Source organism: Moschus berezovskii, chromosome 4 (genome assembly GCF_049115385.1).
Source record: "Moschus berezovskii isolate FMDL1 chromosome 4, NW_MosBer_1.0, whole genome shotgun sequence".
In the NCBI taxonomy this organism is placed as follows: domain Eukaryota; kingdom Metazoa; phylum Chordata; class Mammalia; order Artiodactyla; family Moschidae; genus Moschus; species Moschus berezovskii.
In genome coordinates this window covers 22,013,199-22,038,600 of record NC_142463.1, presented here as the reverse complement: position 1 = coordinate 22,038,600, position 25,402 = coordinate 22,013,199, and the positions used below count along the sequence as shown (strand labels likewise).

The following is a 25,402-nucleotide window of genomic DNA, read 5'->3' as shown; positions in this document are numbered from 1 at the left end:
TCAATACTTTTTATTAAATAACTGGATACCATTTGGAAAATACTAGCTTAAGGAAAATGAAGCATATATCATTCTCCTGAAAGGTACTTTTTCTTCTTTCATTTCTTTCCCACTTCTAGGTTTCTAAGATCCAGCCATCAGTTCCTGAACTTTCACTTGTGTTGGATGGAAACTCCATAGAACCAACCCCTGTGCCTAACCCATTGGAAATGGTGAATAATGAAAATCCTCCTTTGTTGATTAACCATTCGGAGCACCTTGAGCAGTCACAACCCCAGCTTTGTGATGAGAAACACAGACCAGAAGCAGAAGCTGGAGAGCCTTCCTTCAGAGGGCTACCAAATCATTTAAACCAAGACACTGCTCCTTTGAGACACTGCAAAGTAAGGCAGCTGTCTACGTGTAAGAAAGGGAACTCCAATATCAGGAACAGTAGTAAGCCCTCTTTTAATGGACTATCCTCGGATACATCTGAAAAGCTTCAAACAATTTCTGCTGCAAATGTACACAAAGAAGAGTATCCTGTAAGATCCTCCACGTTTAATTCCAAGCAGTCTTCTCTTGCCCCACAGTCCCACCCACACAATTTTGTTTTTTCACCCCATAATTCAGGAAGACCGATGGAATTTCAAATACCTACTCCCCTGCCTCCATCCTACTATTCCACAAATGTTTGCAGTTGTTGTCAGCATCATGGCCATATTCAGTATAGTCCAATAAATTCTTGGCAAGGAATGAATACAGTAGGATCTGTTCAAGACCTCAAGTCTGAAACCCTTCAAAAACATTCATTATTTCATCCAAGTGGATGTCCAGCTCAGTACCATAATGCATTCTCTTCTTCAAGTAGTCCTATAGCCTTGAGACCTCAGGGAAACATGGGGGGTTGTTCTTCCCACAGCAATGCAGAACCATCGCCTGTGGCAAGACTGCCTCCGCATGTGGACTTCTGTAGCCCATGGCCTTGTGCACTACGTGTGCACACACCCAGGACTGGGTCAGATGATGGAATGATGGGACTGTCTCCAGATGCGTACAGGTTCATCACGGAGCAAGACAGACAGCTGCGACTACTCCAAGCACAGGTTTGCTAGCTTTCTTCTGTTAAATTTCTGAATGTTTAAAAAGTAACTGGCAACTCTTCAGTAACTATAGTTTATGAAGTAGAATTGCAGAATGTCAGAATTAGAAGAGACCCTGGAAACTGGATTCTAGTCCCTGATGTTTTACACATTAGGAAAATGAGGATTTGAATAAGGAAATGGCAACCCACTCCATTACTCTTGCCTGGGAAACCCCATGGATGGAAGAAGCCTGGCAGGCTACAGTCCATGGAGTTGCGAAAGAGTCAGACACAACTTAGCAACTAAACAACAATCAGGGTTTTATTTGTTTCTTTATTTTATTTTGTTATACGAGATAAAATTTTTTTTCTTTTTATCCTTAGATGACTGACTCCATATATTTACTGAATAATATATCTTTTTGTTAATGATTTAAAAATGTAATGAAAGTATCATGTGTTTGTATCTGTTTCTATACTGTACTCTCCATTGATCTGCCTATCCCAGCACTGCTACCATTTAGTTTAATCTCTATAACTTTGTCTTATCAAGTATTTCCTGTGAAGTTTCTCTAAACCTCACTTTTCTCAGCTGTAAATTGGGAATAATGATTGGTGTTATTAATATATGTAGATCTGATGGTTAAATGAATTTATATGTGTATATGTACACGCACATACACACACATCTATCTATCTAAAGTGCTTAGTGTAGGATGAAGCTTTAGTAAACAGCAAATTACAATTATCTTATTTGTCTCTTAGTCCTCACAACTACCTTAGTTTTAGGTAATATTGAATCTCACAAGTGGCTAAATAGCTTTTCCAAAAGGTAACAGAGTAGGAGTTAAGTTATGTCTTCATGACACAAAAGCCCATGCTCCGGACCACTATAAGTACATATGCCTTTTTGTATTATTAATGCAGGTTGTATTTCTACTGATGTCAATAATTTAGTGATAACACTTATTTTCCTATATTAAAGTTAATCTGCTAAAATTAATGAGATGAGTTGAATACAGCAGTGTAACTTATGGGCTTCCCTAGTGGTTCAGATGGTAAAGCATCTGCCTGCAATGCAGGAGACCTATGTTCAATCCCTGGGTTGGGAAGATCCCCTGGAAAAGGAAATGGCAACCTTCTTAACTTAATAAAGTTAATCTGCTAAAATTAATGAGATGAGTTGAATACAAAGTTTAACTTATAGGGAAACAATATTACAGTGTTTAAAAGAGGAGGCTTTTCTACTCCTAGGTGTATATCCAAGAGAAATGAAAAAATATGATCACACAAAAACTTTTACACACATGTTTATAGCAACATTGTTTATAATAGCCAAGGGGGAAAACAATCCAAAGTCCATCAACTGATGAATAGATGAACACAAATGTGACATTATATATACAATGGAATATTTCAGTCATCAAAAGGAATGAAGTACTGATAGGTACTACAGCACAGATGAACTTTGAAAATGTTATGCTAAATGAAAAAAGCAAGATATCAGGCCACGTGTTGTTTGGTTTCATTTCTATCAAATGTCCAGAATAGGTACATCTATAGAGATACAGTGGCTTCTCAGGTGGCACTAGTGGTAAAGAACCTGCCTGTCAAAGCAGGAGACATAAGAGATGTGAGTTTGATCCCTGGGTTGGGAAGATCCCCTGGAGGAGAGCATGGAAACCCACTCCAGTATTCTTCTCTGAAGAATCCCTTGGACAGAGGAGGCAGGTAGGCTACAGTCCATAGGGTTGCACAGAGTTGGACATGACTGAGGCGACTTAGCACACACACAGGTATAGAGATAGAAAGTAGATTAGTGGTTGCCAGAGCGTAGATTCTGGAGCCATGGAGAGTGACAGCTAGTGGGTACAAAGATTTTGCAAAGGTTAATGAAAATGTTGTAGAGTTAGATGGTGGTGATGGATGCAGACTTTGAGAATATACTAAAAACTATGGAATTGCACACTTTACAGGGATAAGTTCTTTTTTTTTTTCTTTTAAATTGGAGGCTAATTGCTTTACAATGTTGTGTTGGTTTCTGCCGTACAACATCATGAATCGGTTGTAGCTATAGATTCCTTCCCTCTTGAGCATCCCTTCCACCCGCCTATAAAGGGATAAGTTTTATGGTAGGAGGGGAAGCTTTTGGTGCTTGAACTTCCGCTTTACTACTTGTTAATTATGTGACCTGGGCAAGTAACTTTATTTTTATTGCCTCAGGTTTTTTCTCTGTAAACTGTGCTTACTAGTAGTACAATATTCATGGGGTTGTTGTAAAAATCATACATAAAAGCTCTTATTGTAATGTCTCGTAAACAGGAAGCACTCAGTGTTAGAGATTGTTATTAATATTTCCAGTTGCAACATAACCAAACATGGACAATTCTGGGTGACCTTAATAAAATGAATCTTGTGTAAAAAAAGTGTTCAAATTTGGTATGTAGAATTAGAGAATGCCCTCTATCTTACTTTTGATTCATAAGTGAAATAGAAATAAAATGTCACAGTGTTAACATTAAGGCTTTTCTACATGAGTGTCAATTTATGAATGTTGATCTAAGCACCTAAGTTTTTACTTTTAATAGGTAGCCATTTAAATGCTTCTTAATAACTAATGACAATGATTTTCAGCATTGAATAAGTTTTATGATATAATCTAGTTGAAATGTGAGAAACATAGTTAAAACTCAGTTATTTATAACCGGGGAACTTTGTAATTCATTGTTAAACTCTTCTGTCAGTTTGGTTGATTACTTCACTGTCATAAACATACATAAAAAAGTGTTTTTAATTGATACAGATTCAGCGTTTGTTAGAAGCACAGTCTCTGCAGCCCTGTTCCCCTAAGACAACCACTGTTGAAGACACAACGCAAGCTGCAAGACAAATGGAGTTGGTTTCCATGGAAGCACAGTCTCCCCCTGCTTTGCACATGAGAAGAAGTGTAAGCATTGCTGTGAGCACAGGTAATTTCATTTTTCTTAATTTGTACATAGTACTGCTGCTGCTGCTAAGTCACTTCAGTCGTGTCCAACTTTGTGTGACCCCATAGACGGAAGCCCACCAGGCTTCCCCATCCCTGGGATTCTCCAGGCAAGAACACTGGAGTGGGTACACATAGAATTTAAACCAAGGTGATGAGCGTGTAACTTAACTCTTTGTGTGATTTTACTCTTTATGAAATAAAACTCTACCTGAAAACAGATTGGAAACCACATAACATAATGTGTTGTTTGTTTCTGCTGCTTTTCCAAGCTGGACCCAGTTCTAATAAGAGAAGTCATCTGTGGTTTAGGGCGTCAGGGAAGATTTCATCCATGCAGTGTTATTGATTGTGGGCCTCGAAGGGAATGTAGGATCTTGGTGGAATTGAGAGATGGCAGAACAGATTGGGTAGAGAAAATATGGGCTTAGAGAAACAACACAGAGTTCTGAGTTGTCTAGTACTCTACTCATTACTGTGTCACGGACAGCCATTACTACGTCTTTCACAAAGCTGTGTCTGCTTCATCTTGTAAGCAAAATAGAAGGCCTTTTAAAAAAATCAATAATATAAATGACATCTATGTGTTTACACATTTCCTCACAATCAGACTATGAGATCTTTAAGAACATTTTTGTGTGTTCAGTATCTTGCAAGATGTCTAGTATACATGGTGATGGTTATAAGACTGAAGAGGAAGAGTCATGTACAGTGTTGATAAGATTTGAAAACTAATTGGATATGGCAGTTGGAAGAGGGAAGATTCAAGTTATTTTAGTTAAATGCCATGTGATTATCCTGGATTGGATCCTGAAACTGAAAAAGGACATTAGTGGAAAAATTGGTAAAATACAAAGTCTGGAGTTAATAATAATGTACCAAGACTGTTTTCTTGATTTTGAAAAATGTACCATGATAATGTAAGATGTTAACAACAGGGAAAACTGGGTGAGGAATACACAGTAATTCTCTGTTTTATCTTCTCTGTGAATCTAGAATTATTCCAAAATTAAACATTTATTAAAGGTGAAAATAAAAATTACTTCATGATTTTGAGCTTGGATGACAGGGAGGCAAGTTAGAGAAGCAGAGAAGAGGAGATGAGTTCAGTCTAAATATCTGTTCAGATTGGGCTACTTTTGGAAATGTAGATAGTAATACTCAAATGTTAGGAAAGTGGAGTGGATCGATGACATAAGAGTTGTGAAAGTAACAGATGAAGGTTTGAGCCTGGAGAATACAAATTTAAGAGAGAGCATTAACAAGGAAGACAGATTGCTAAATTCTTTATCTGTACCCATATGTTATCTAAACTTCATGAAGAGGGCAGCAATGAGGGAGGATAGCAAGAACCTCATGTACATTTATAAGTCAAATTCAGGTATTACTCAGTATTAAGATTGTTTTAGCGGCAAGTAACGTAAGCCACTTTGAACTAAGCAAGGAGGGGGAATTTACTGGAAGGATATTGGGATGCTTCATGAAAACCAAGGACAAGAATTGGGCTGGACTTCAGAGAAAAACTAGACGCAGAAACTAGAAAATCATTGTAGTATCCAGTTATTACACATGGCTGTTTTATCAACTCTGATAGAGTTTTCACTGCTTTACATTTTACAAATACAGCTCACCCAGAGCCCCAGAGCTTCTGTTATACAGTTCTACCCATGTACACAAACCACAGTATGATCCTTCAGTCTCAACTTCAAAATGCAGAGAACCTGAATGGTCTAGTTTGGATTAGACTTTAATCCCTGGTTCAGGGATAAGGGGATTGAGAAGCAAGTAATAGGGACATGTCTGCTGGAGTCCCATCTTTGTTAATTGCAAGGATGAGAGTTGCATGTGTGTTGTAGAGGGTGGTGGTAAAGGAGTATTATGAGATAAACCAACCAAAAAGTGCAGTTTCCTTCTGTGTCCTCTTGTGAAGCGCTCTACTTACTGTATTCCAGTTCATCATCTGTATCTGTCACTAGACTAAACTTTTATTGACTGTTGTATCTCATTACCTAACCTGATGCCTAAATCAGACTGATATCCTGAAATTATTTGAAACAAGTTTTCAAGCATGATGTATATTTCAAATATTTTGAAATCTCATAGAGTCATATTTAGAGCTTTGACTTATATGCAGAAATATGAATTATTAGTCATTTGAATTAAGTGGCTGTCTATGATAATACTTAATTCCTAAGGCTATATATTGGTGCGTGTTCAGGAAGACTAGCACCACTTACATAACTTTTCTAAGTTGTCCTTTTATTTTTGGGGAGGGCTGTGCTGTGTGGCTTGCAGGATCTTAGATCCCTGACTAGGGATTTTTTAAAATGCTTAGTGAATACAAAAATAAATTATCCTTTTATTAATTTATGTTTATAAAATCATCCAAGTTGATGCTCAAAATGGAAACAATTTTGACTTGAATTTAATCTTTGCTTTTAACTTTATTTCTTTAAATCATATATGTATCGCAATATTTCTCAAAATGTGGAATGCATATCTCTCAGATTCAAAAGATGATTTGGTGTAGTATACAGATTACTATTTTATATTGTGTAGATATATTTATTCCTATAAGTATTAGAAAAAAATATAACTAGCACATAAAAATCTATGATTTCACAGAAATGATGCAGCTAGGTGAAACAGTGAGTTGATTTAAAGAAAATCAGTAAGCAAATAATAATACATGCAAATAATTGTGCAAATGATCTATAAAACTTGGGAAATATTTTATTTTTACTTGTCTTATATTACATATATCTGATATAACCCTAATATAGTCTCATAAATATTGTGTTTAAGAATCAAAATCAAAGAGCCCAAGGAATTGCATTTTATATAATTTCTCCTGTTTTTCAGAACAGCAGTTTTCAAAACACATATATACTCCAAATCATATTCAGAACCTTGACAGGTAAAACCCGTCATGAGAGCCACACCTCTTGAAGAGTCAGGGCCTGAAAGGTCCTCTTTCCCTTTGTACTCAGTTTCCTCTCTTTTCACTTTTCATTTATTTCTTCATGGCATTTCTGAGAAAATATGATCTGAAAACAGTTCTAGGTAATTGTGTTAAAATAATATAGCTAATGTTACTTAACAAAAGTTTGTCAGAGAATTATTTTTTATAATTGAGTGTCTGTTTCTGCATCTGTTAAATCATCTGTTAAACCATCTCCAGGTGCCAGCTTGTTTTGGAATGCGGCAGGTGACAATCAAGAGCCTGAATCTCAGCTGAGGCAAGATGATACCAAGATTTCCAGTGAGGACATGAATTTTTCTGTTGATATTAATAATGAAGTCACAAGTACTCCAGGTAGTGCTTCTTCGTTAAAGGCTGTTGATATTCCCAGTTTTGAAGAGAGTAACGTTGCTGTGGAAGAAGAATTTAATCACCAACTTTGTATATCCAAGTAAGATCTCTTTGATTCAGTATTCATCTTCTTTTTTTCTTTTTTAATTCTAATATTCCTCTGGTAGTCTAACTCAGAAACTGTTTGTTTTGTAGAAGTATTTTCATGGTGTCTTTCCTAATGTGGTTCCTATGTAACAGACAGTTCTTTGGCCGCACCACTCGTCATATGGGATCTTAGTTTCCCCCACCAGGGATCTAACCTATGCCCCCTGCAGTGGAAGCATGGAGTCCTAACCACTGGACTTCTAACCACTGAAATGCCAGGGAATTCCCTATAAAAGACAATTCTGAGTCTTCTATGACCATTCCCAGATGTCAGTCATTGGATGTATAAAACAGTCTGACTGAATCAGAACAGTTGAAGATCAGAAGTACGTATGTCAGGCCTCACTGGAGAGTCTGATAACACTAGGTCCCAGATGGAGCCAGGGTCCTGAATTTTTTTAATTTTTATAAAGATTTACATACTGCAATTATGTGTGTATAATAACAGAGTCTTTCTTTCTGAGAGATGTAACCTGTTATTCAAGATATACTCAATAAGCTAATGGGGATGAAATGGTAAAGGGTAGAGCTAAGTAAGATAGACTCTGAGTAGATAATTTTTAAAGCTGAGTGTACATAGTGGTTTGTTAAACTCTCTTGTATTTGAAATTTTTCATTATGAAATTTTCTATTAAGAAAATAAGGATTCTGAAGTAATTCAGATCCTTTGCAAATTTGTAAACAAATTCAGCAAATGTTCTTTGAGCTTCTGGCATATGCTGCCAAAAACTAAGCCCTAGAAATTGAGCGGTAGATCAGACAAAGCTCCTGACTTCATGGAATTTCCATGAGCTCTGGAGACAATAACAGCATCAGCAGGAAACATATAATTTCATATAAAGGCCACTGCCTGAAGGAAATAAACTAGGGTGAACAAGTGGAGTGTAACTAGGATAGTGGTATGGGAGTGAAGTGGGTATATTAAGTAAGATGGTAAAAGAAGCTTTCAGATTATGTAGGGCTTTGTAGGATGTTGAAGTTCTGAATACATTCTGTGTTCATTAGACTCAGGGAGGATTTTAAATGACAGTGGTATGATCATTTTTGTTTTTTACCATTCCCGCTGTTTTGTGGCAAGTGAACTGACGGGGGTTAAGATTAGAAGTAAGGAGACTGCTTAGTAGACTGAAGACCAAGTGAGATGAAGGTGCCTGGGAATTGGAAGTGGTGGCAGGGATCAGGTGTAGGATAAATTTTGAATGTAAAGGGATAAGGTGGGTTAAAACACCACAGTGCAATATCACATGAAATAGTTTTAAAATAGGTGAATTCAGTGGTAGGGGTGGCATGGGCAGGCAGTTGATTAATTTTTTAAAATTTTAAGCCTTTTGGTAATATTTGATATTTTAAATTATCTGATTACAATAATGATTAGAACAACAAACACACCCTTCCAGAAAACCAGAAATATTTATCTGCTTTGCTCAGTAGAGAGTATGTTTTAACCTTACAATTCAATTAAGTATTCATAATATGTACCACAGTATACTAAAAAGATCTGTATACCTGTCTCAACCCCCACTAGATTGAATTCCTACAGGTTGTGGATCATACTCATTTCTGTACCTTTAGGACTTGAACCAGTGTCTGGTTCCCCACATCAGCTACTTCATAGATGTTTGGTGATAGGAAGAGCAGTTTGGGGTAAGCCCCCAAGATAAGTTCACATTTCACTTGGAATAGTTACAGAAAATGAGAACAAAGAGACATGAACTGTAGTTATCCTTATTTATTCTCCCTGTGGTTATCCACATTTATTCTATCTGTATTTCCTTCTGTAAACTGTAGACTACTTTCAAGGATTAGTGTTTCCCTCTGAAAGTAGAACTTTAAAAATTTCCAATCCATTGTGGTGTTTTTAACTTCAGAAACAGATCTGAGTTAACTGATAGAGTGCAATGAATTGCTTTTTCAGGGCAATTAACAAACTCTGTGGATTCCAACATATAACTGGATGTAAATCTGATCTTTGTTCCACATAGTATATAATTTGGATTAAATAGTATCTCCAGTGTTGTGCATGGTGGTTTTGGTGCTTTTCTAGGATTCTTCCCAAACATCTGGTCTGATTCATGATGTGGTTCGCGCTGCTAAGTATTCAGACATGGCACCTGGCCACTGGAGTCCCCTGCCCGCTTTGGTTGTCTTGCTGGGTTAGACTAATGTTAAAGCAGTTTGTGAAAGGTAGATTTTTTGACTTGCAGCATTTATGGTAATCGGTTGCTTTTTCCCAGGTAAGAGCCATGTGTGATATCCATAGACTTTCTTTTGACACAATACTTTTTCTCTTTTTTTAAAGAGAGATTAGCTTTGGACATACCTGCTAATACTTGCCATATTAGAATCATCTTTAAACAGTTTTTAAAATTTGAAAATTTTAATGTTTTAGTTCTTTTCTTCTGGAATTTTTGGCTTTTACTTTTGTTTGGTGGGTTAGACACCAAAACAGGTATTTTTGAATTCTTGAAAAGGCAATATAGCAGAGTGATTAACAGCATGGAGCCACACTGCCTGGATTCAAATCACAACTGTGTGACCATGGGCAGGTCTCAGAATTTCTGAATGCTTCTGTTTTCTTGTCTCTATATGGAGACAGTGAAAGTACCTATCTCAGGATTGTTGTAAAGATTAGATGAGTTAATATATGTAAAACACATAGAATAGTATGTAATATACATATAATAGTATCAGAATTAGTACCTTAAAAATTAATCGTCATCATTTAGCTAAAGGTAGAATAAGTCTAACTCAGTAACTGACGTGAACTCTCTTTAAAAATAAAGAGCTTTGCAGATGTTTGCATGATAAAAATCCTGCTCAGTACAAGTACTTTCCCCAGAAGCTATAAAATCTCTGAAGCCTGGCTTTCTGCTTCTACATTTGAGTTTTGATGTCTTCATTAAAGTGAAATCAGTTAACATAATTGAAGATAAAGGTCCAATGTGCTATTTAGGAAGTAACGGGATGGCAGCAGGAGATGAAGAAAACTAGCAATTACAGATCCCCCACTCGGTTTATCTGGTACTGTGCTAGACACTTTGTATCTCCTTTCGTCCTGTGTCATGTTTTTCAACCCAGGGAGGTGGATGCTGTTTTGCCCATTTTATGAATGAGGAAGCTAAGGCCCAGAGAGATTAAGATATTTGCCCAAGATATAATGAACACACAGATACCTTTATTATAAATGAGAGTATATGTGACCTAAGAGATAAAAGAAAGTGCTAACGGAGGTTGAAAGAAGCAAGAAGACATATCCAGTTAATGTTTTAAAACATCATAGAGGAAGTAAACTTTTAAAATGTCCCTTGAACAGTGGATAGGATTTTGACAAGAGTATGCCAATTTAAAAGCATTAGAACAGTAACTCTTGGCTCCAGGGCATTTGAAAATACAGTAAATTGGGGCCCTCCACCAGTTGAGAATCTCTGAGGGGAGAAGTCCAAAGAGTTGTGTTTTTAAAAACTTTACAGGTAATATTGATGGTGTAGTTAAGACTGAGAACTATTGCATAGTAGACAAAATTTATGGGCAGAAGAACTTAGAATATTGTTCGTAATCCAGTTTGTTCAGAAGATAAAACAGGGAGCATTGATTGAAAGGGACTGGCTGAAAAGCCAGGTTGACTACCAAATTTCAGAGAGCTTTGACTGGCATAATAAGGAATTGTTTTTGTTTTAATAAACCATTTAAGATTTCTGTTTGTTTTGTTGTTGTTGTAAAACAAAATAACAGAATTAACAGTTACTTTATATATGTCCTTTCAAGCAGCTCTTCTCCACTTGAGAGAAAAGAACCTGATGTACCTGTATTCTTTCCGAATCCCCTGCAAGCAGAGTGTGTAAGCATGTGCTTCCAGAGTGGACCAACAGAGGGTGCCACTAATAGCTCTGGAACATCAGGGGAACCCAAAACGGAGCAAGTAATGCAACCCTTGCCTCATCAACCATCAGATAACCAGCAACTATTCCAGGATGTGTTGGTAAGAAAATGTAAAGCATTTTGTCTTTTGTGAGATGGTGATTTAGTCTAAGGAACACTAGTTAAGCCTTTCCCATCTTTAAACTGGTGGGGACCTTGATAGGAAAAGTTTTTCCCCAAATTCAAGTTCGAAGTTAGTACCAGAAAAAAATAAGCAAGAGTTTGCAGGAAGTTTGAAAATTGGAAAGTAATAGAGTATTTATGATAATATTTGCTGATTTCAGCTCATAGAAGCAGATTTTTATGGAATACTTAGTCTAAGAAAATGAACTGAGTAAAGTGGGTAATATAAAGATGAACATGACAGTCTCTGCCTTTGAAAACCTAGGGGGGGTAATGCATGCGTACAGTAACAAACAGCTAAAGAATGAGCAAAAGCAGCGCACGATAAAAAGGAGCTGATGTGTGGCAGAAACCAGCACAGTACAGTAAAATGTAAACTGGGACTTGGAGGTCAGATGACCGTGGCGGTCACTTCCAATCAAATTGTAGACTTTAGAACACTTGATTTCTCCATTTATAATTGAAGACTAATTAAACATACTTCAGAGGGCCCTGAGTATTCATCAGTTAACATGGATTTGTTATTTGCCTGCTAGGTCCTACACTGGTGCTACCAGCCATATGCTCAAGGGAATGAAATATGCTTTAATGTTAGGAAGGCAGAATTACAGGTCATTCTCATTCAAAGTGAGAAAAGAGGAGTCAAATTTTGAAAGTAACATAAAGGTTACACATAACTCTAAAACATCCTTTTTCAAATGAAAGCATAATTTTAAACTTTTGTTTATAAAGATTTCACAAAAAATCCTTGAAAATAAATTTGTTGGCTTTAAAATGAACAAGTTCTGAACAAACATTCTAAGTTTTCTCTAGGATCTTCATTCATTAGAATGGACTTCTTTTATAAAAATTCCATAAAACTTGGCAAACGTACTTGATGCTTTGTAGAATTTAGAAAGATAATATTTTACTCTGGCATTACTTAACAGTATTATTTGTATTTTTGTTTCCTAATAGTGATTTTCAAATATGTCATTTTTCTTCTTTCATCAGAGTCAAGGGAACCACCTACTGAATAACTCCCCCAAAGTAGCTGAGGAGCCATCCACCAAAGCAGTAATTATCAGTCATGAGAGCACCAAAAACCAGAATGTTTACCATACTAAGAAAAAAAAACATGATTCAGGATCCGTGGACAAAGAATGTGTTCTTAATGCAACTCTTAAGCAACTTAGAAGCTTTGGAGTAAAAATTGATTCTCCAACTAAAGTGAAGAAAAATGCACATAAAGTGGATCATGCCAGGTAAGTTTAAAATTTGTTTTAAAAGATTAAAAAAAAATGTAAATGCATTGCAGCTTCCTCATGAAAAAAGGTATAAGCTTACCATTCAATTCAACTGGCTTATGATTTATGCAGAGTCTATATTAATATGTTTGTGGTGAATAAGAAATCATATCTACCCTGTAGAGGTTCCGTTTTAGTAGAAGAGTAGGTTATATACCTAAGTAATTTGAGAGACAGGGGTAGCTCCTGAATAAAGATGCCAACAAAATGCTAAGAGAAATGAGCTGTTACTTACTTTTGGTGTCTAGAAAAGTTTTCCTGGAGGTGACAGGGTCTGTGTCAACTACTAGATGTACAGTTAATGCAGTTGTCATCTAAAAGGCAAAAACCTTCCTTTTTGTAGGACTGTGTTTTGAAGACTATAGTTATATGAACCTTACTTATTTCTCACCAGTTCCAACTGGCCATGTTCTTCTGTTCAGATTTCTGTTCATCAAAGATCAGCTCAACACACACTTGCTTTTAAAGAACATAAAATCTGGAAATTCTGTAATTAAGGCTAGTGCTGTGCTTAGTCACTCAGTCATGTCCAATTCTTTGCGACCCCATGGACTGTAGCCCACCAGGCTCTTCTGTCCATGGGGATTCTCCAGGCAAGAATACTGGAGTGGGTTGCCATGCCCTCCTTCAGGGGATCTTCCCAACCCAAGGATCGATTCCAGGTCTCCTGGATTGCAGGCGGATTCTTTACCATCTGAGCCACCAGGGAACCCAAAATAAGGCTAGTATATTCTCTATTAATTATTTTTGATGTTTTTTTAATACAATCTCATGATTTTAAAAAAATCAAATAACATGCGTGAATATCAAATAAAATGCAAAAATACCCACTTCCCAAACTCCTCAGTCTGACTCCTTCTAAGTTATTTCTCTTAACTATTTCTTTGGTATTCTTCTAGAAATGCTTTACGCATGTTCAAGTATGTATCTGTGTGATGTGTTGCAATTTATGGGGTTTTTTTGCGTGACATAGATACTTCTTAGGTATAAGCAATTCTTCCCTTGCATTTAAATGACTACAATATTCTGTTGTGCCCATGTACTATGATACAGTGAACCCCAGTTCTCTACGAATGGATTTTTAGGCCGAATCTCTTATTCCTTATCTCAGACAGTGCTAGGTGAACATCATTCTACAGGTACTTGTACAAGTGTTTTTGTAGGGCGAATTCCTATAAGTGGTGGGATCAAAGGATGTATGCATCTGAAAGTCTGGCATATGTTGCCATTGCCCCCCAAAATAGCTGTACTAGTCTATATCCCTGCCACCAGTGGAGTGAGACTAGCATTTTTGAAGGTCTTATTTCAATACTCTTAGGATAGAGGCTCTATTACATCTGTTAGAATGCTTAAATCAACCTGCTATCTTTGTGGAACCCTTACATTTGGTATGGCTGCTTGTGGGGAATAGTTTTTAAGTAATGTATTTCTTCATAGTGGCCACCCTATTTTAATGTCTTAAGTGTCAGACATTGAAATTAATAAATTTTTAGTATACAATGAACCTGATAAAGTTTTTACATGCCTAGAATGAAATGGAAAGTAAAGCCATTTGCTCTATCAGTATGGGGTGGTCAGATTGTTTTAATCAATACTTCTGCCCTTTACTTAAATGAAAATTTATATTATAAATTTATACTATAAAAATGATACAAACTCACAGTTGGAATTTTAAAAAATGAAGAAAATGTCATTTGAACTAATAACACCCAAAGGAAATTAGGAAACATAGTTGAAGTTTTACTGTATATATAATTTTGTTTATTTTTCTTTACTTACCATTATAAAATAGACATTTTCATTTAGTATTGTGGGATTTTATTCCCATTTTTTAAATTCATTTATCTATATGATTTGAAAAATCCATATACACCCCTAGATAGGATTTTAGTTTCATGTAAGAGGATTTTCTCAAGGAAAGGAAAGCTGAGGTGAAAAAATAATTGTTTGCAAAAGCAATATGTTAAATTAATTATTTCCATAGAGGGGTAAGCTGGCTAAAATGTTAGAACCACATAGCTATATCTTCACATAAAAACTTTTTTTTCGAAGCTTTATTATATAAATTGGGTAAAATACTATAGTGCTTTGGGAATAGAGTTTGATATTTGTTTTGTTTCCATTACCAAAGCAATGTAAGTTCATTTTGGACACCTTAGAAAATTTAAAAAAGTAGACCAAAACAAATAAACAAATCATATTCAGAGAAATTCCTTGGCAGTCCAGTGGTTAGGACTCTGTGCTTTCACTACTGAGGGCCTAGGTTCCTTCCCTGATTGCAGAACTAAGATCCCGCAAACCTCAAGGCTAAGAAAGAAAAAAACCATATTCATACCAACCAACGTAATTTATTATTAAAGAATTTGTTTTTGTATTTCTTTATTTTTCTAAGATTATTTTTTTAACAGCAGTCATTTATTGAGTGCACATAAAGTGTGAGGAACTGTGCTAAAGGTTTATGCAGCATTATTTCAGTTGATCCTTGCAATAATCTATACGATAAATACTCTTATTATACATGTTTTATGAATGAAGAGGGCCTTCCCTGGTGGCTCAGATGGTAAAGAATCTGCCTGCAATGTGGGAGGCCCGAATTCAATTCCTTGGTCAGGAGAAGGCAATGGCAACCCACTGCAGTATTCTTGCCTGGAGAATTCCATGGACAGAGGAGCCTGGCGGGCTACAGTCCATAGGGTCGCAAAGAATTGGACACGACTGACCAACTAACACACATACACACAGACATCAATGAAAAAATTAAGTACCAATTTATTCAAGGCCCATCACCTGTAATTTTCAACCTCTTCTTCTAACTCCAAAGTCCATAGTTTTGTTTTTGTTCTTTTACTGTTTTGCTCTATGCTTACTGCTTAAGTTTTTGGTAGGATCTTATAGTATGTACATTTTGCTGCTTTGTGTTTTGACCATACTCTATATACAACCCCCCAAAAAAAATTGGTCTTATATTGGAAAATAAGCATGTTTTCAAAGTTGTTACAATGTTTTCTAAGCATCATCTTTAATGGGGATTTAATAAACCAGTAAGTGGAACATCGTATTTGTTTACTTAACCCCTTCCCTCTTGTCAAAACTGAGTTAAAGCATTTTCAGTGTCTTACTGTCTTAAATATTGCTATGATAAACATCTTTTTGCAAAGATTGAATTTTTTAGGTTTAGTATTATTTTTTCAGAATAGAATTTCAGAAATGGAAAGATTAAGCCAAATAGTAGGAAAATGTTAAGGCTGTCACTATACTGTTTTCTGAAAGAGTAACATTTGCAGTCCTATCGGCTATATATGTATTAGTAGTTCAGCAATACTTTCACTCATTTTACTTCAGTAAATATATTTTATATTTCACTCATTTTACTTCAGTAAATATATATATATATATATATATATATATAGCTTCTACTGTGAGCCAGCTATGAGAAATATCATAGTATATAAGATAACATAGGAAAACTGTCTTTCCCCTCATAGATCTTAAAGTTCAGTAGAGAAGATGCACAGGTAAATAGTCAATTGTAATATACACTGATAGGAGATGTACCTAGCATATTTTCATACTGTTTTATAATTATCCTATATTAAAATTGATGATTTTTAAAGATTTATGCTAATTTAGACCAATAATTGTTAAATTATCTTTAATTTATATTTTATTGATTATAAATGGGTTCTATATATTATTGTGATTAAAAATAACCTGCACTGAAACTATGTCTCTAACATGTAAGTCATATTTCTATTGTCGATAGTCTTGGGCTGAGAGGAGACTCCAGGTGTAAGACTATCTAAAACCTACCTAATTAATTCATATTGCACGGTTTGCCTTGAGCTTAGTTTTTTTGGTGTAATCTCCTACCACTCCTACCACATTCCAGTTTACCCACCTTTGGTATTTGCAAAATTCCTTGCTATTACTTTCACCTGGGATGTTCTTTTTCATCTTACTGCTTGCCACAGTCCTCCTTATCCTTTAAAGTGGAACTCAGATGTCACCTTCTTTGTCAGTGTATCCAGGACCTCTCACCAGATCATTGATGGTTTGTATCTCAGAATACCTAGTTTCTAATAGATTATACAGCCTGTTCTTGTGATGGCCTTTCCAGTGAGATTGTGAGTTTTATCTATCTGTGAATCCTCGTTGCCTCTGTCACACTTGGTGGGCCTTCATGGATTGTTAAAGGAATGAAATCTCACCTACTGGGGTCATCACTGAAGTTTACAATGAATGCTTTACTCTTTTAAAACCTCTGTAATACTTATTGTCAGTATTTATGGCCTTGTGTTATCTTTTAACACATATTGGTATACTATAGCTGATGTGCGAAAAGTTCAAAAGGCAGTTGTTTAATAGATTTTTCCTATGAAATAGTGTATAAATTGTAGTTTAGTATTCTGGGAAAGTAATCTTCTAATCCTTGTATGCCCATTGTTTTTCTGATTCCGTAAACCAGCTAGCCTTTGTCATTGTACCTATGTGAAAACTTACTTTTTTTGGAGTTCCAGTTCTGGACTCCAGGAGCGTTATCCTACAGCCACAAGAGTAGCTGAGACAGGGGAAGGAAGATTTCCTTTCTGCTTTCCAAACCAGAACACTGCAGATTAAGAAGGTCCAAAAGCAGGAAAACAAAAGAGGGTCCCAGACATACCTAGAAATTGTAGGGAAGATGGAGGACTGGCAGCAGCCTCTATGGGCATATTCCCAACTGGAGTGACGTTTCGAATTCAAAATAGATCTTAAGCAGTCTCTGTAGTTACTTCTTTGCTCTCTACTTGGAAACCATATGTGTTCTCTAGTTGAAAACCCTACACAGGGTAAGTAGGAGATAACTAATCGGGATTCAAATAGGACAATAAGTCAGGGTTGATTTTCATCTTTAGTAAGTTGGAATAATTCCCTTAATTGTTGGCATGTGACTCTCATACTCAAACATAGATGGATTCTCCTTATCCTTTTGTAACTGTACATCTAATGAGAGCCTAATATAGTATATCTGTGATCAGGGCTTTTAGGATTTGATCAGTGGAGTGTCTTACTTTTGCTTTTCATCTTAATTACCCTAGTGTTTCTATGCATTGGTTCCACGTATTATTGATTTGTTTTCAAAGTCAAGGTGTTTCCCCCAGCCCCCAAATTGAAACTAGCTGGCTGTGTTAGTGAAGCTTGAAGAAACTTGTAAACTGATATCAGTTGTTTTCATGGATTTATATAGATCTTTAACCATTCTATAAAAGAAGATCTGTTATTACTCAGCCATAAAAAAGCAATGAAGAAACTTCCCTGGCGGTCCAGTGGTTAAGAATCCGCCGTGCAATGCAGGGGGCGCAGGTTCGATCCCTGATTGTGGAACTAAGATCCCACATGCCACATGGGGCAACTAAGCCCTTGTGCTGCAACTACTGAGCCCTCATGCTGCAAATAGAGTCTGTGCATCACAGCAAAAGATCCTGCATGACACAATGAAGATCCCACAGACTGCAGCTAAGACCTGACAGCCAAATAAATATTTTTTTAAAAAAAGAGTGAAATAATGCCATTTGTAGCAACATGGATGGACCACGGAATTATATTAAGGAAGGTCAGACAGAGGAAGACAGGTATCGTATGATATCATTTAAATGTGGAATCTAAAAAAAAAATGAGAGAAATGAACTTATTTATGTAACAGACTCACAGATATAGGAAATAAACTTATGGTTTACCAAAGGGGATGGGGGAAGGAGACTGGAATTTAGGAGTTTGAGATTCATGTATACACATTACTATATATAAAACATAAACAACAAGGACCTATTGGACAGCACAGGGAACTGTATTCAGTATCTTGTGGTAACCTATAATGGAAAAGAGTCTGAAAAAGAATATAAATATATAAAAACTGAATCACTTTGCTGTACACCTGAAACTAAAACAACATGGTAAATTAACTATACTTCAGTTTCTAAAATGATTTTTTAAAAAAGATTTCATTCAAATTAGATCTACTATTTCTCAGTATTTAACTTTTTTTTTTTTGGCCGTGCCATGCAGCATGTGAGATCCTACTAGTTCCCCAACCACAGATCAAACCCATGCCCCCCACAGTGAAAGTGTAGAGGCCCAACTACTGGACCACCAGAGAAATCTGTCAATAATTAACATTTTGACTTGGAAGTTTGTTTTAAATTTGATTTATTTATTTTTGGCTGCACTGGGCCTTCACTGCTGCTCAGGCTTTTCTTTGGCTGTGTCAGGCGGGGGCTACCCTCTAGTTGTGGTGTGTGGGCTTATTGCAGGGGCTTCCTTTGTTGTGGAACACAGACTCTAGGCACACAGGCTTCAGTAGTTATGGCACATGGACTTGATATCGTGGCTCCCAGGCTCTAAAGCACAGGCTCAGTAGTTATGGCATACAGACTTAGTTACTCCACGGCATGTGGGATCTTCCTGGACCAGGGATTGAACCTGTGTCTCCTGCAGACTTGGCAGGCAGGTTCTTTACCACTGAGCCACCAGGGAAGCCTGAATTAGAACTTTTTATTTGCCTTTTCATATTACTTACATTAATAATATCTATAGGTATTATACTTAGATATTTTTAACATGTACAAATCTGATTTAATATGCAAATAGCTTATAATTTAAAGGAAATGGGCAAAGAAAGTAGAAAAAAGACTTTATATTCAGAAGGTATTAACGCTATGAATGTATCATAAAAGAATATGTCTAGATAGATTGGTAGTACCTCTTCCATCTTATTAAGATAGTCTCCAGACTTCCCTGGCTATCCAATGGTTAAGACTCCATGCTTCCAATGCAGGAAACGCAGGTTCGATCCCTGGGTCGGGAAGATCCCCTGGAGAAGGGAGTGGCAATCTGCTCCAGTGTGCTTGCCTGGGAAATCCCCTGGACAGAGGAGCCTGGTGGGGTACAGTCCTTGGGGTCACAGAGTCAGACATGACTGAGGAAGTAAACACCAACAAAGGGCAGAGATGCAGGCAGTGTCTGACTTTATAAAACAGCTGAATTGCTTATTGGATGCTATGGAAAGTCCTAGCATATTCATTGACTAGGATATAATAATAATATAGTATGTTATATATTACATATAATAGTACACAGAGGACTCAAGGGAATAGAAAAACTCTGATACCAAAATACACTTTGCTGAATACAGTGTAGTGAACCAGTGGCCACAGAGGCCAAGAGAGCAAGGCAGACCTGGTCTCAGCTTGCCGGTTACAAACTGTCCAACTTAGGGAAATTAGTTAAAGTCTCTCTTCCTTAGTTTGCTCAACTGTAAAATACAGATAATGATGATACTACCTCTTTACTCATTCAGTAAATATTTATTGAAGCCTGCCTTGTGCCAGGCACCATGGATGCTGCAATGGCAGGAGCAGCAGAAATCCCTTGTCCTCATGGGCTTTCATGAGGGAGCTAGACAATAAATAAAAAATGTGAGTTAAATATATAGATAGCCATAAGGGCCCAGGAGAAAACAGAAAAGTAGGGGAAGGGAAATGTGATTTGTTGTAATGGTGAATAAGGTTGAAATACATGATAGAGATAACTTCCTAGAGAGAGGTTTTTGTGAGGATTAAATGAGGCACTAAATGTTTAGCAGAGTGCCTGGCACATAAGTGAAAGTGAAGTTGCTCAGTCGTTTCCGACTCTTTGCAACCCCATGAAGCCTACCAGGCTTCTCCGTCCATGGGATTTTCCAGGCAAGAGTTCCAGAGTGGTTTGCCATTTAAGGCACCAATAAAAATTAGCAGCTATTATAGTATAAATGATGTGTGGGAAAAGGCAAGTCAGTTAATTACTATTAATAAAATAACACCAACCAAAGAGAGTAAGGATTATATCTAACAAAAGAAAATTACTGTATACACACACACGCATGCATGCACGCGTGCATACACCTTCATATCCAGAGACTGGTTAATATTGTTCTTTCATTACAAATGGAATCTCTTCTATGAAAATGTAATATTCTGAGGTACTCATCAAATCTTGTAATGTTACATTGTCAATTGTGTTTTCTGTTTGATTTTATTTTTGTTTTACTTTACCAATATTAAAAAGCTTTATATTGTAAGGTCTTATATATGGTCTTAAAACTGTAACTGATGTTAATTTAGGAAAATTAATTTGTCTTCCACTTTTAGTCTTTGAATCATAGATTACCTTCTAGATTATTGTATTTATCCCTTGAATGTATCTGTGTCATCAAGACTTAGATGTCTGAGCACTCAGATAAAAAAGCACCATCCAGCTTAAAGCTGAAGACCTTTTGTTACTCTCATAAAGTGAAACATATTTACAATAACACTGTTTAGTACTCAGAATAAGATAAATGATGGCCTGCCCTGTTCTGTCTTTCAGTGTGTTGGCATGCATCAGCCCTGAAGCAGTGATCTCTGGATTAAACTACATGTCATTTGCTAATGTTGGCATGAGTGGCTTAAGCCCCAATGGTGTGGACTTGAGCATGGAAGCAAATGCTATAGCTCTGAAATATTTAAATGAAAATCAGCTGTCACAACTGTCTCTCACACGATCAAGCCAAAATAATGGTGATTCACCTTTCAGCCTTCTACATATTAATACAGACAAAAGCACAGTGGGTCTTAGTTTAATTTCACCAAACAACATGTCATTTGCAACCAAAAAATACATGAAGAGATACGGACTCATACAAGGCAGCGACAATAGTGAAGATGAAGAGGAGCCTCCAAACAATACGGATGGCAAGAGCGAACATTTAGTGAATCAAAACCTTACGTACATAGCTGAACAACTTGATTGTCAGAAAGAGCCTTCCAGGAATGCTGGTGAGATAACTAATGGTTACAACTGTGACTCCGTGGGTACCTACACAGATATGCCAGTATTAAGAAACATTACAAATGAAGTTGTTCAGCCAAAAGCAACACAGCAGTTGAATGAAAACCCCACTTTCTTATTAAAGAACCTTAAACCAAGCCCTGCAGTGAATCTCCGAATTGGAAAAGCAGAATTTACCCAGCATCCTGAGAAAGAAAATGTAAGGGACACTCCAATTTTTCCTGAAAGTCTGAAACCTTCTGAAACCTTAAAGCAAATGAACAGTATGAATTCAGTAGGCACCTTCTTAGATGTAAAGCGTCTCAGGCAATTGCCAAAATTATTTTAAACTTTTAACTCCCCACCCTCCTGATATGAGGATGGGATGTCTCCTGAAGATACTTATGGAAGTCAGAGCCTTTTGACAGTTTTGGAATTCCTAATCACTCTAGGGATCACTCTGTTGATAGCAGCTTATGGCAAAGAGCTGAACAAGTGGCCTGACAGTGAGATGGCTAACTGGTAGCAGGCCTAAGTGCTCTTTGTTCAGATAGAGTTGTTAAGCATCACTGGATCTTTAAAAAAAAAAAAAATCCTGAGATCAGTTATTTCAATAAATTTAGATAAGCAGATGCTATCCAGCTATGAATCTGAGTTGCCCTTTTATACTGTACATTTTGAAAAGTGTTTTCCTAGCATTTTGCATCTACCCAGTACCACCTAAAAGAACATAAAGTTATCATGACCCTGACTAAATTAGCTAAACAACCCTTATTTAAGGGGGGAAAAGTTTTATTTTTTTAAAATAACTTGCAATCTTTTATGCAAGGCGTATATATATATATATATTCTCTTCAGATGCACATTTGTTAAATACTGTGGAAGTAAACTTTTGCACTCTTGTGGGTTGATGTTAATGTAACATTTCAGCATATAGCAATAGCTATCACAGAATAAGAAAATTATGAGTATGAGTGTGTTTTATAAACTTTGTGAGTTTTTCAAATGTTTTACTATTTTTTTAATGGAACTTAATAAAAATGTCTAGATTGACTGCTTTCCTTCATCCTCCATTATAGCATATCCTTGTCCACTTAAAAAAAACAAAACTAAACTTTGTAGATTCCCCCAAAACTCCAAAAATGATAGCAAATTCAGGTGTACCCTTCATCTAGCAATGCCCAATAATGCTATCTTACACAACCATCAATTCAGTTCAGTTCAGTCACTCGGTCGTGTCCGACTCTCCGCGACCCCATGAATCACAGCACGCCAGGCCTCCCTGTCCATCACCAACTCCCAGAGTTCACTCAAACTCATGTCCACAGAGTCGGTGATGCCATCCAGCCATCTCATTCTCGGTCATCCCCTTCTCCTCCCGCCCCCAACCTTTCCCAGCATCAGAGTCTTTTCCAGTGAGTCAACTCGTCGCATGAGGTGGCCAAAGTATTGGAGTTTCAGCTTTAGCATCAGTCCTTCCAATGAACACCCAGGACTGATCTCCTTTAGAATGGACTGGTTGGATGTCCTTGCAGTCCAAGGGACTCTCATGAGTATTCTCCAGCACCACAGTTCAAAAGCATCAATTCTTTGGCGATCAGCTTTCTTCATACCATAGTAAATGATCAAAACCAAGAAATTGACATTTGGTACAATATTAGTAACTAAACCACAGACCTTTCATGTTTCACAAGCTGTTGCACTCATTTATTTACTTTTTGGTATATAACTATGAAATTTTATCACTTACAGATTTACATAACCACCACCGCAATCAACATATCAAACCGTCCCATCATCACAAAAAAATTCCTTAGTTCTACTCTTAAAATACAGCCTGCCTCCAACTCTAACTCCTGACAACCAATGATCTGTTCTCCATCGCTGGAGTTGTGTCATTTTGAGAATGCTAATAAAAATGGAATCAGAGTATGTAATTTCTTGAAGGTGGTTTTCACTCAGTATAATGTCCTTGAGATCCATCCAACTTTTTGAGTACATCAATAGTTGCTTCCTTCCCCCCACCTTCTTACAAAATAAATTTTAAATTGTTATTTCTGAATATAAATGAAAAATGTCCTCATTCACTTGAGTGAGAAAATTCTTCTGCTAAAGTTGCAGCAGCAGCAGCCTTGTATAACAATTTGAGATGTTAACTGCAAAAGAAACGGACTTTCGGTCTCTAAATACCCAACTTTTGTCATCATCTGAGATGATAACCTGATGCACCAGTTTAGCTAGCCAGCCAAAGTGTGGTAGCATGACAACTCTCTGCTGTTCTCCACAGGAGCCAGGGACCAGTTAGTGCACATTTTCCTGTTGCATTGCTCTTTGAGGTTAAAATTCAGATCTGGAAATGTCACTGGTGGTGATTCTCAGTGTTTTGTCCCCTTGGTCATCATTTGGGACTTAGGTTATTTTAATAAATATTTTCAAAATCCACTTATAGGTTTCACTAGAGTAAAATTTTAAGTAATGGAGTTGTGAGCACCACTTCAAGTGCATTCTGTTTCATTTTAGCCGTCAGTGTTTTCACCCAGGAAGTGAGTGTAAGTATAATTTATATTGCATATTACTTTTTAAGGTCTGAGAGAATGCTAATTCACTGACAGCCTCATTACCTCTACCATTATCACTGGGAATCCTGTAATTGTCACATGAAACAAGAAACTATCGGAACAATGAAAACTGAAGCTGAGACTTTATTTTTAAAATAATTTATGTTTGGTTGAACTAGGTTTCATTGCTTTGTGTGGGCTCTAGCTGCAGTGAGCGGGGTCTACTCCTCATTGCGGTGCACGGGCTTCTCATTGTGGTGGCGTCTCTTGGTTTGCAGCACAAGCTGTTGGCTTACAGGCTTCAGTAGCTGTAGCACATGGGCGCAGTAGTTGCAGCTCATGGGCTCTAGAGCTCAGGCTCAGTAGTTGTGGCACATGGGCTTAGTTGCTCCACGGCATGTGGAATCTTTCTGGACCAGAGATTGAATCTGTGTCCCCTGCACTGGCAAGTGGATTCCTAACCATTGCACCAGCAGGGAAGTCTGAAGCTGAGACTTTTTAGGCAAAATCTAATTCTATCACTTCTGTTACCACATTTAATTTAAGATTTCTGATAAGATGCTTCAGTTTTGGAGATTGAACTTAGACTGCAGACTGATTCAAAAACCCATGCCTCCTACTAACTAAATGGGCTTCCCAGGCGGCTCAGTGGTAAAGAATCTGCTTACCAATGCAGGAGATGCGAGTTCTATCCCTGGGTTGGGAAGATCCCCTGGAGAAGGAAATGGCAACCCACTCCAGTATTCTTGACTGGCAAATCCCATGGATAGAGGAGTCTGGTGGGCTACAGTCCATGGGGTTGCAAAAAGAGTTGGACTTGACTTAGCGACTAAATACCAATAAAAACCAAAAACACATCCAGGGAAGAGAGACCATTACTGAAGCCACTCTAGAGGTTCTCTAAGATGTTTCACTTCGGAAGTTATTTGACAAATTAGTATCTATGATAGCTTTTTGGCATCTTTGGGAAAAGTATCAGTACTGGAAAAATTGGATTAAGGACAAGATGACTGCCTCTCAAGTCACATTTGTCTGAATTTCTTTGATTCAGTCCCACACAACACTGTGTATAGATATACGGGTGTTACATCAAACGGAATAAGGAAACAATGGAGCGTCTATTACCTGGGAAAGGAACCTATTAGTCTAGGTCCGAGCTGATTGGCACCTCCACCCCCTTCATCCAAT

The 25,402-nt window shown here is 37.0% G+C and overlaps 1 protein-coding gene across 1 annotated transcript in view; it reads left to right on the top strand.

Moving 5' to 3' along the window:
* Positions 1-23,667, top strand: part of STIL (STIL centriolar assembly protein) — a 63,965-nt gene extending 40,298 nt beyond the window's left edge. The window contains exons 13-18 of the mRNA XM_055402190.2: positions 120-1,085; positions 3,867-4,032; positions 7,231-7,462; positions 11,275-11,488; positions 12,544-12,794; positions 21,216-23,667. Of these exons, the coding sequence (XP_055258165.2) occupies positions 120-1,085; positions 3,867-4,032; positions 7,231-7,462; positions 11,275-11,488; positions 12,544-12,794; positions 21,216-22,005 (2,619 nt within the window). The 3' untranslated portion in view covers positions 22,006-23,667. The remainder of the gene's footprint in view (positions 1-119; positions 1,086-3,866; positions 4,033-7,230; positions 7,463-11,274; positions 11,489-12,543; positions 12,795-21,215) is intronic.
* The last annotated feature ends 1,735 nt before the right edge of the window (positions 23,668-25,402 follow it).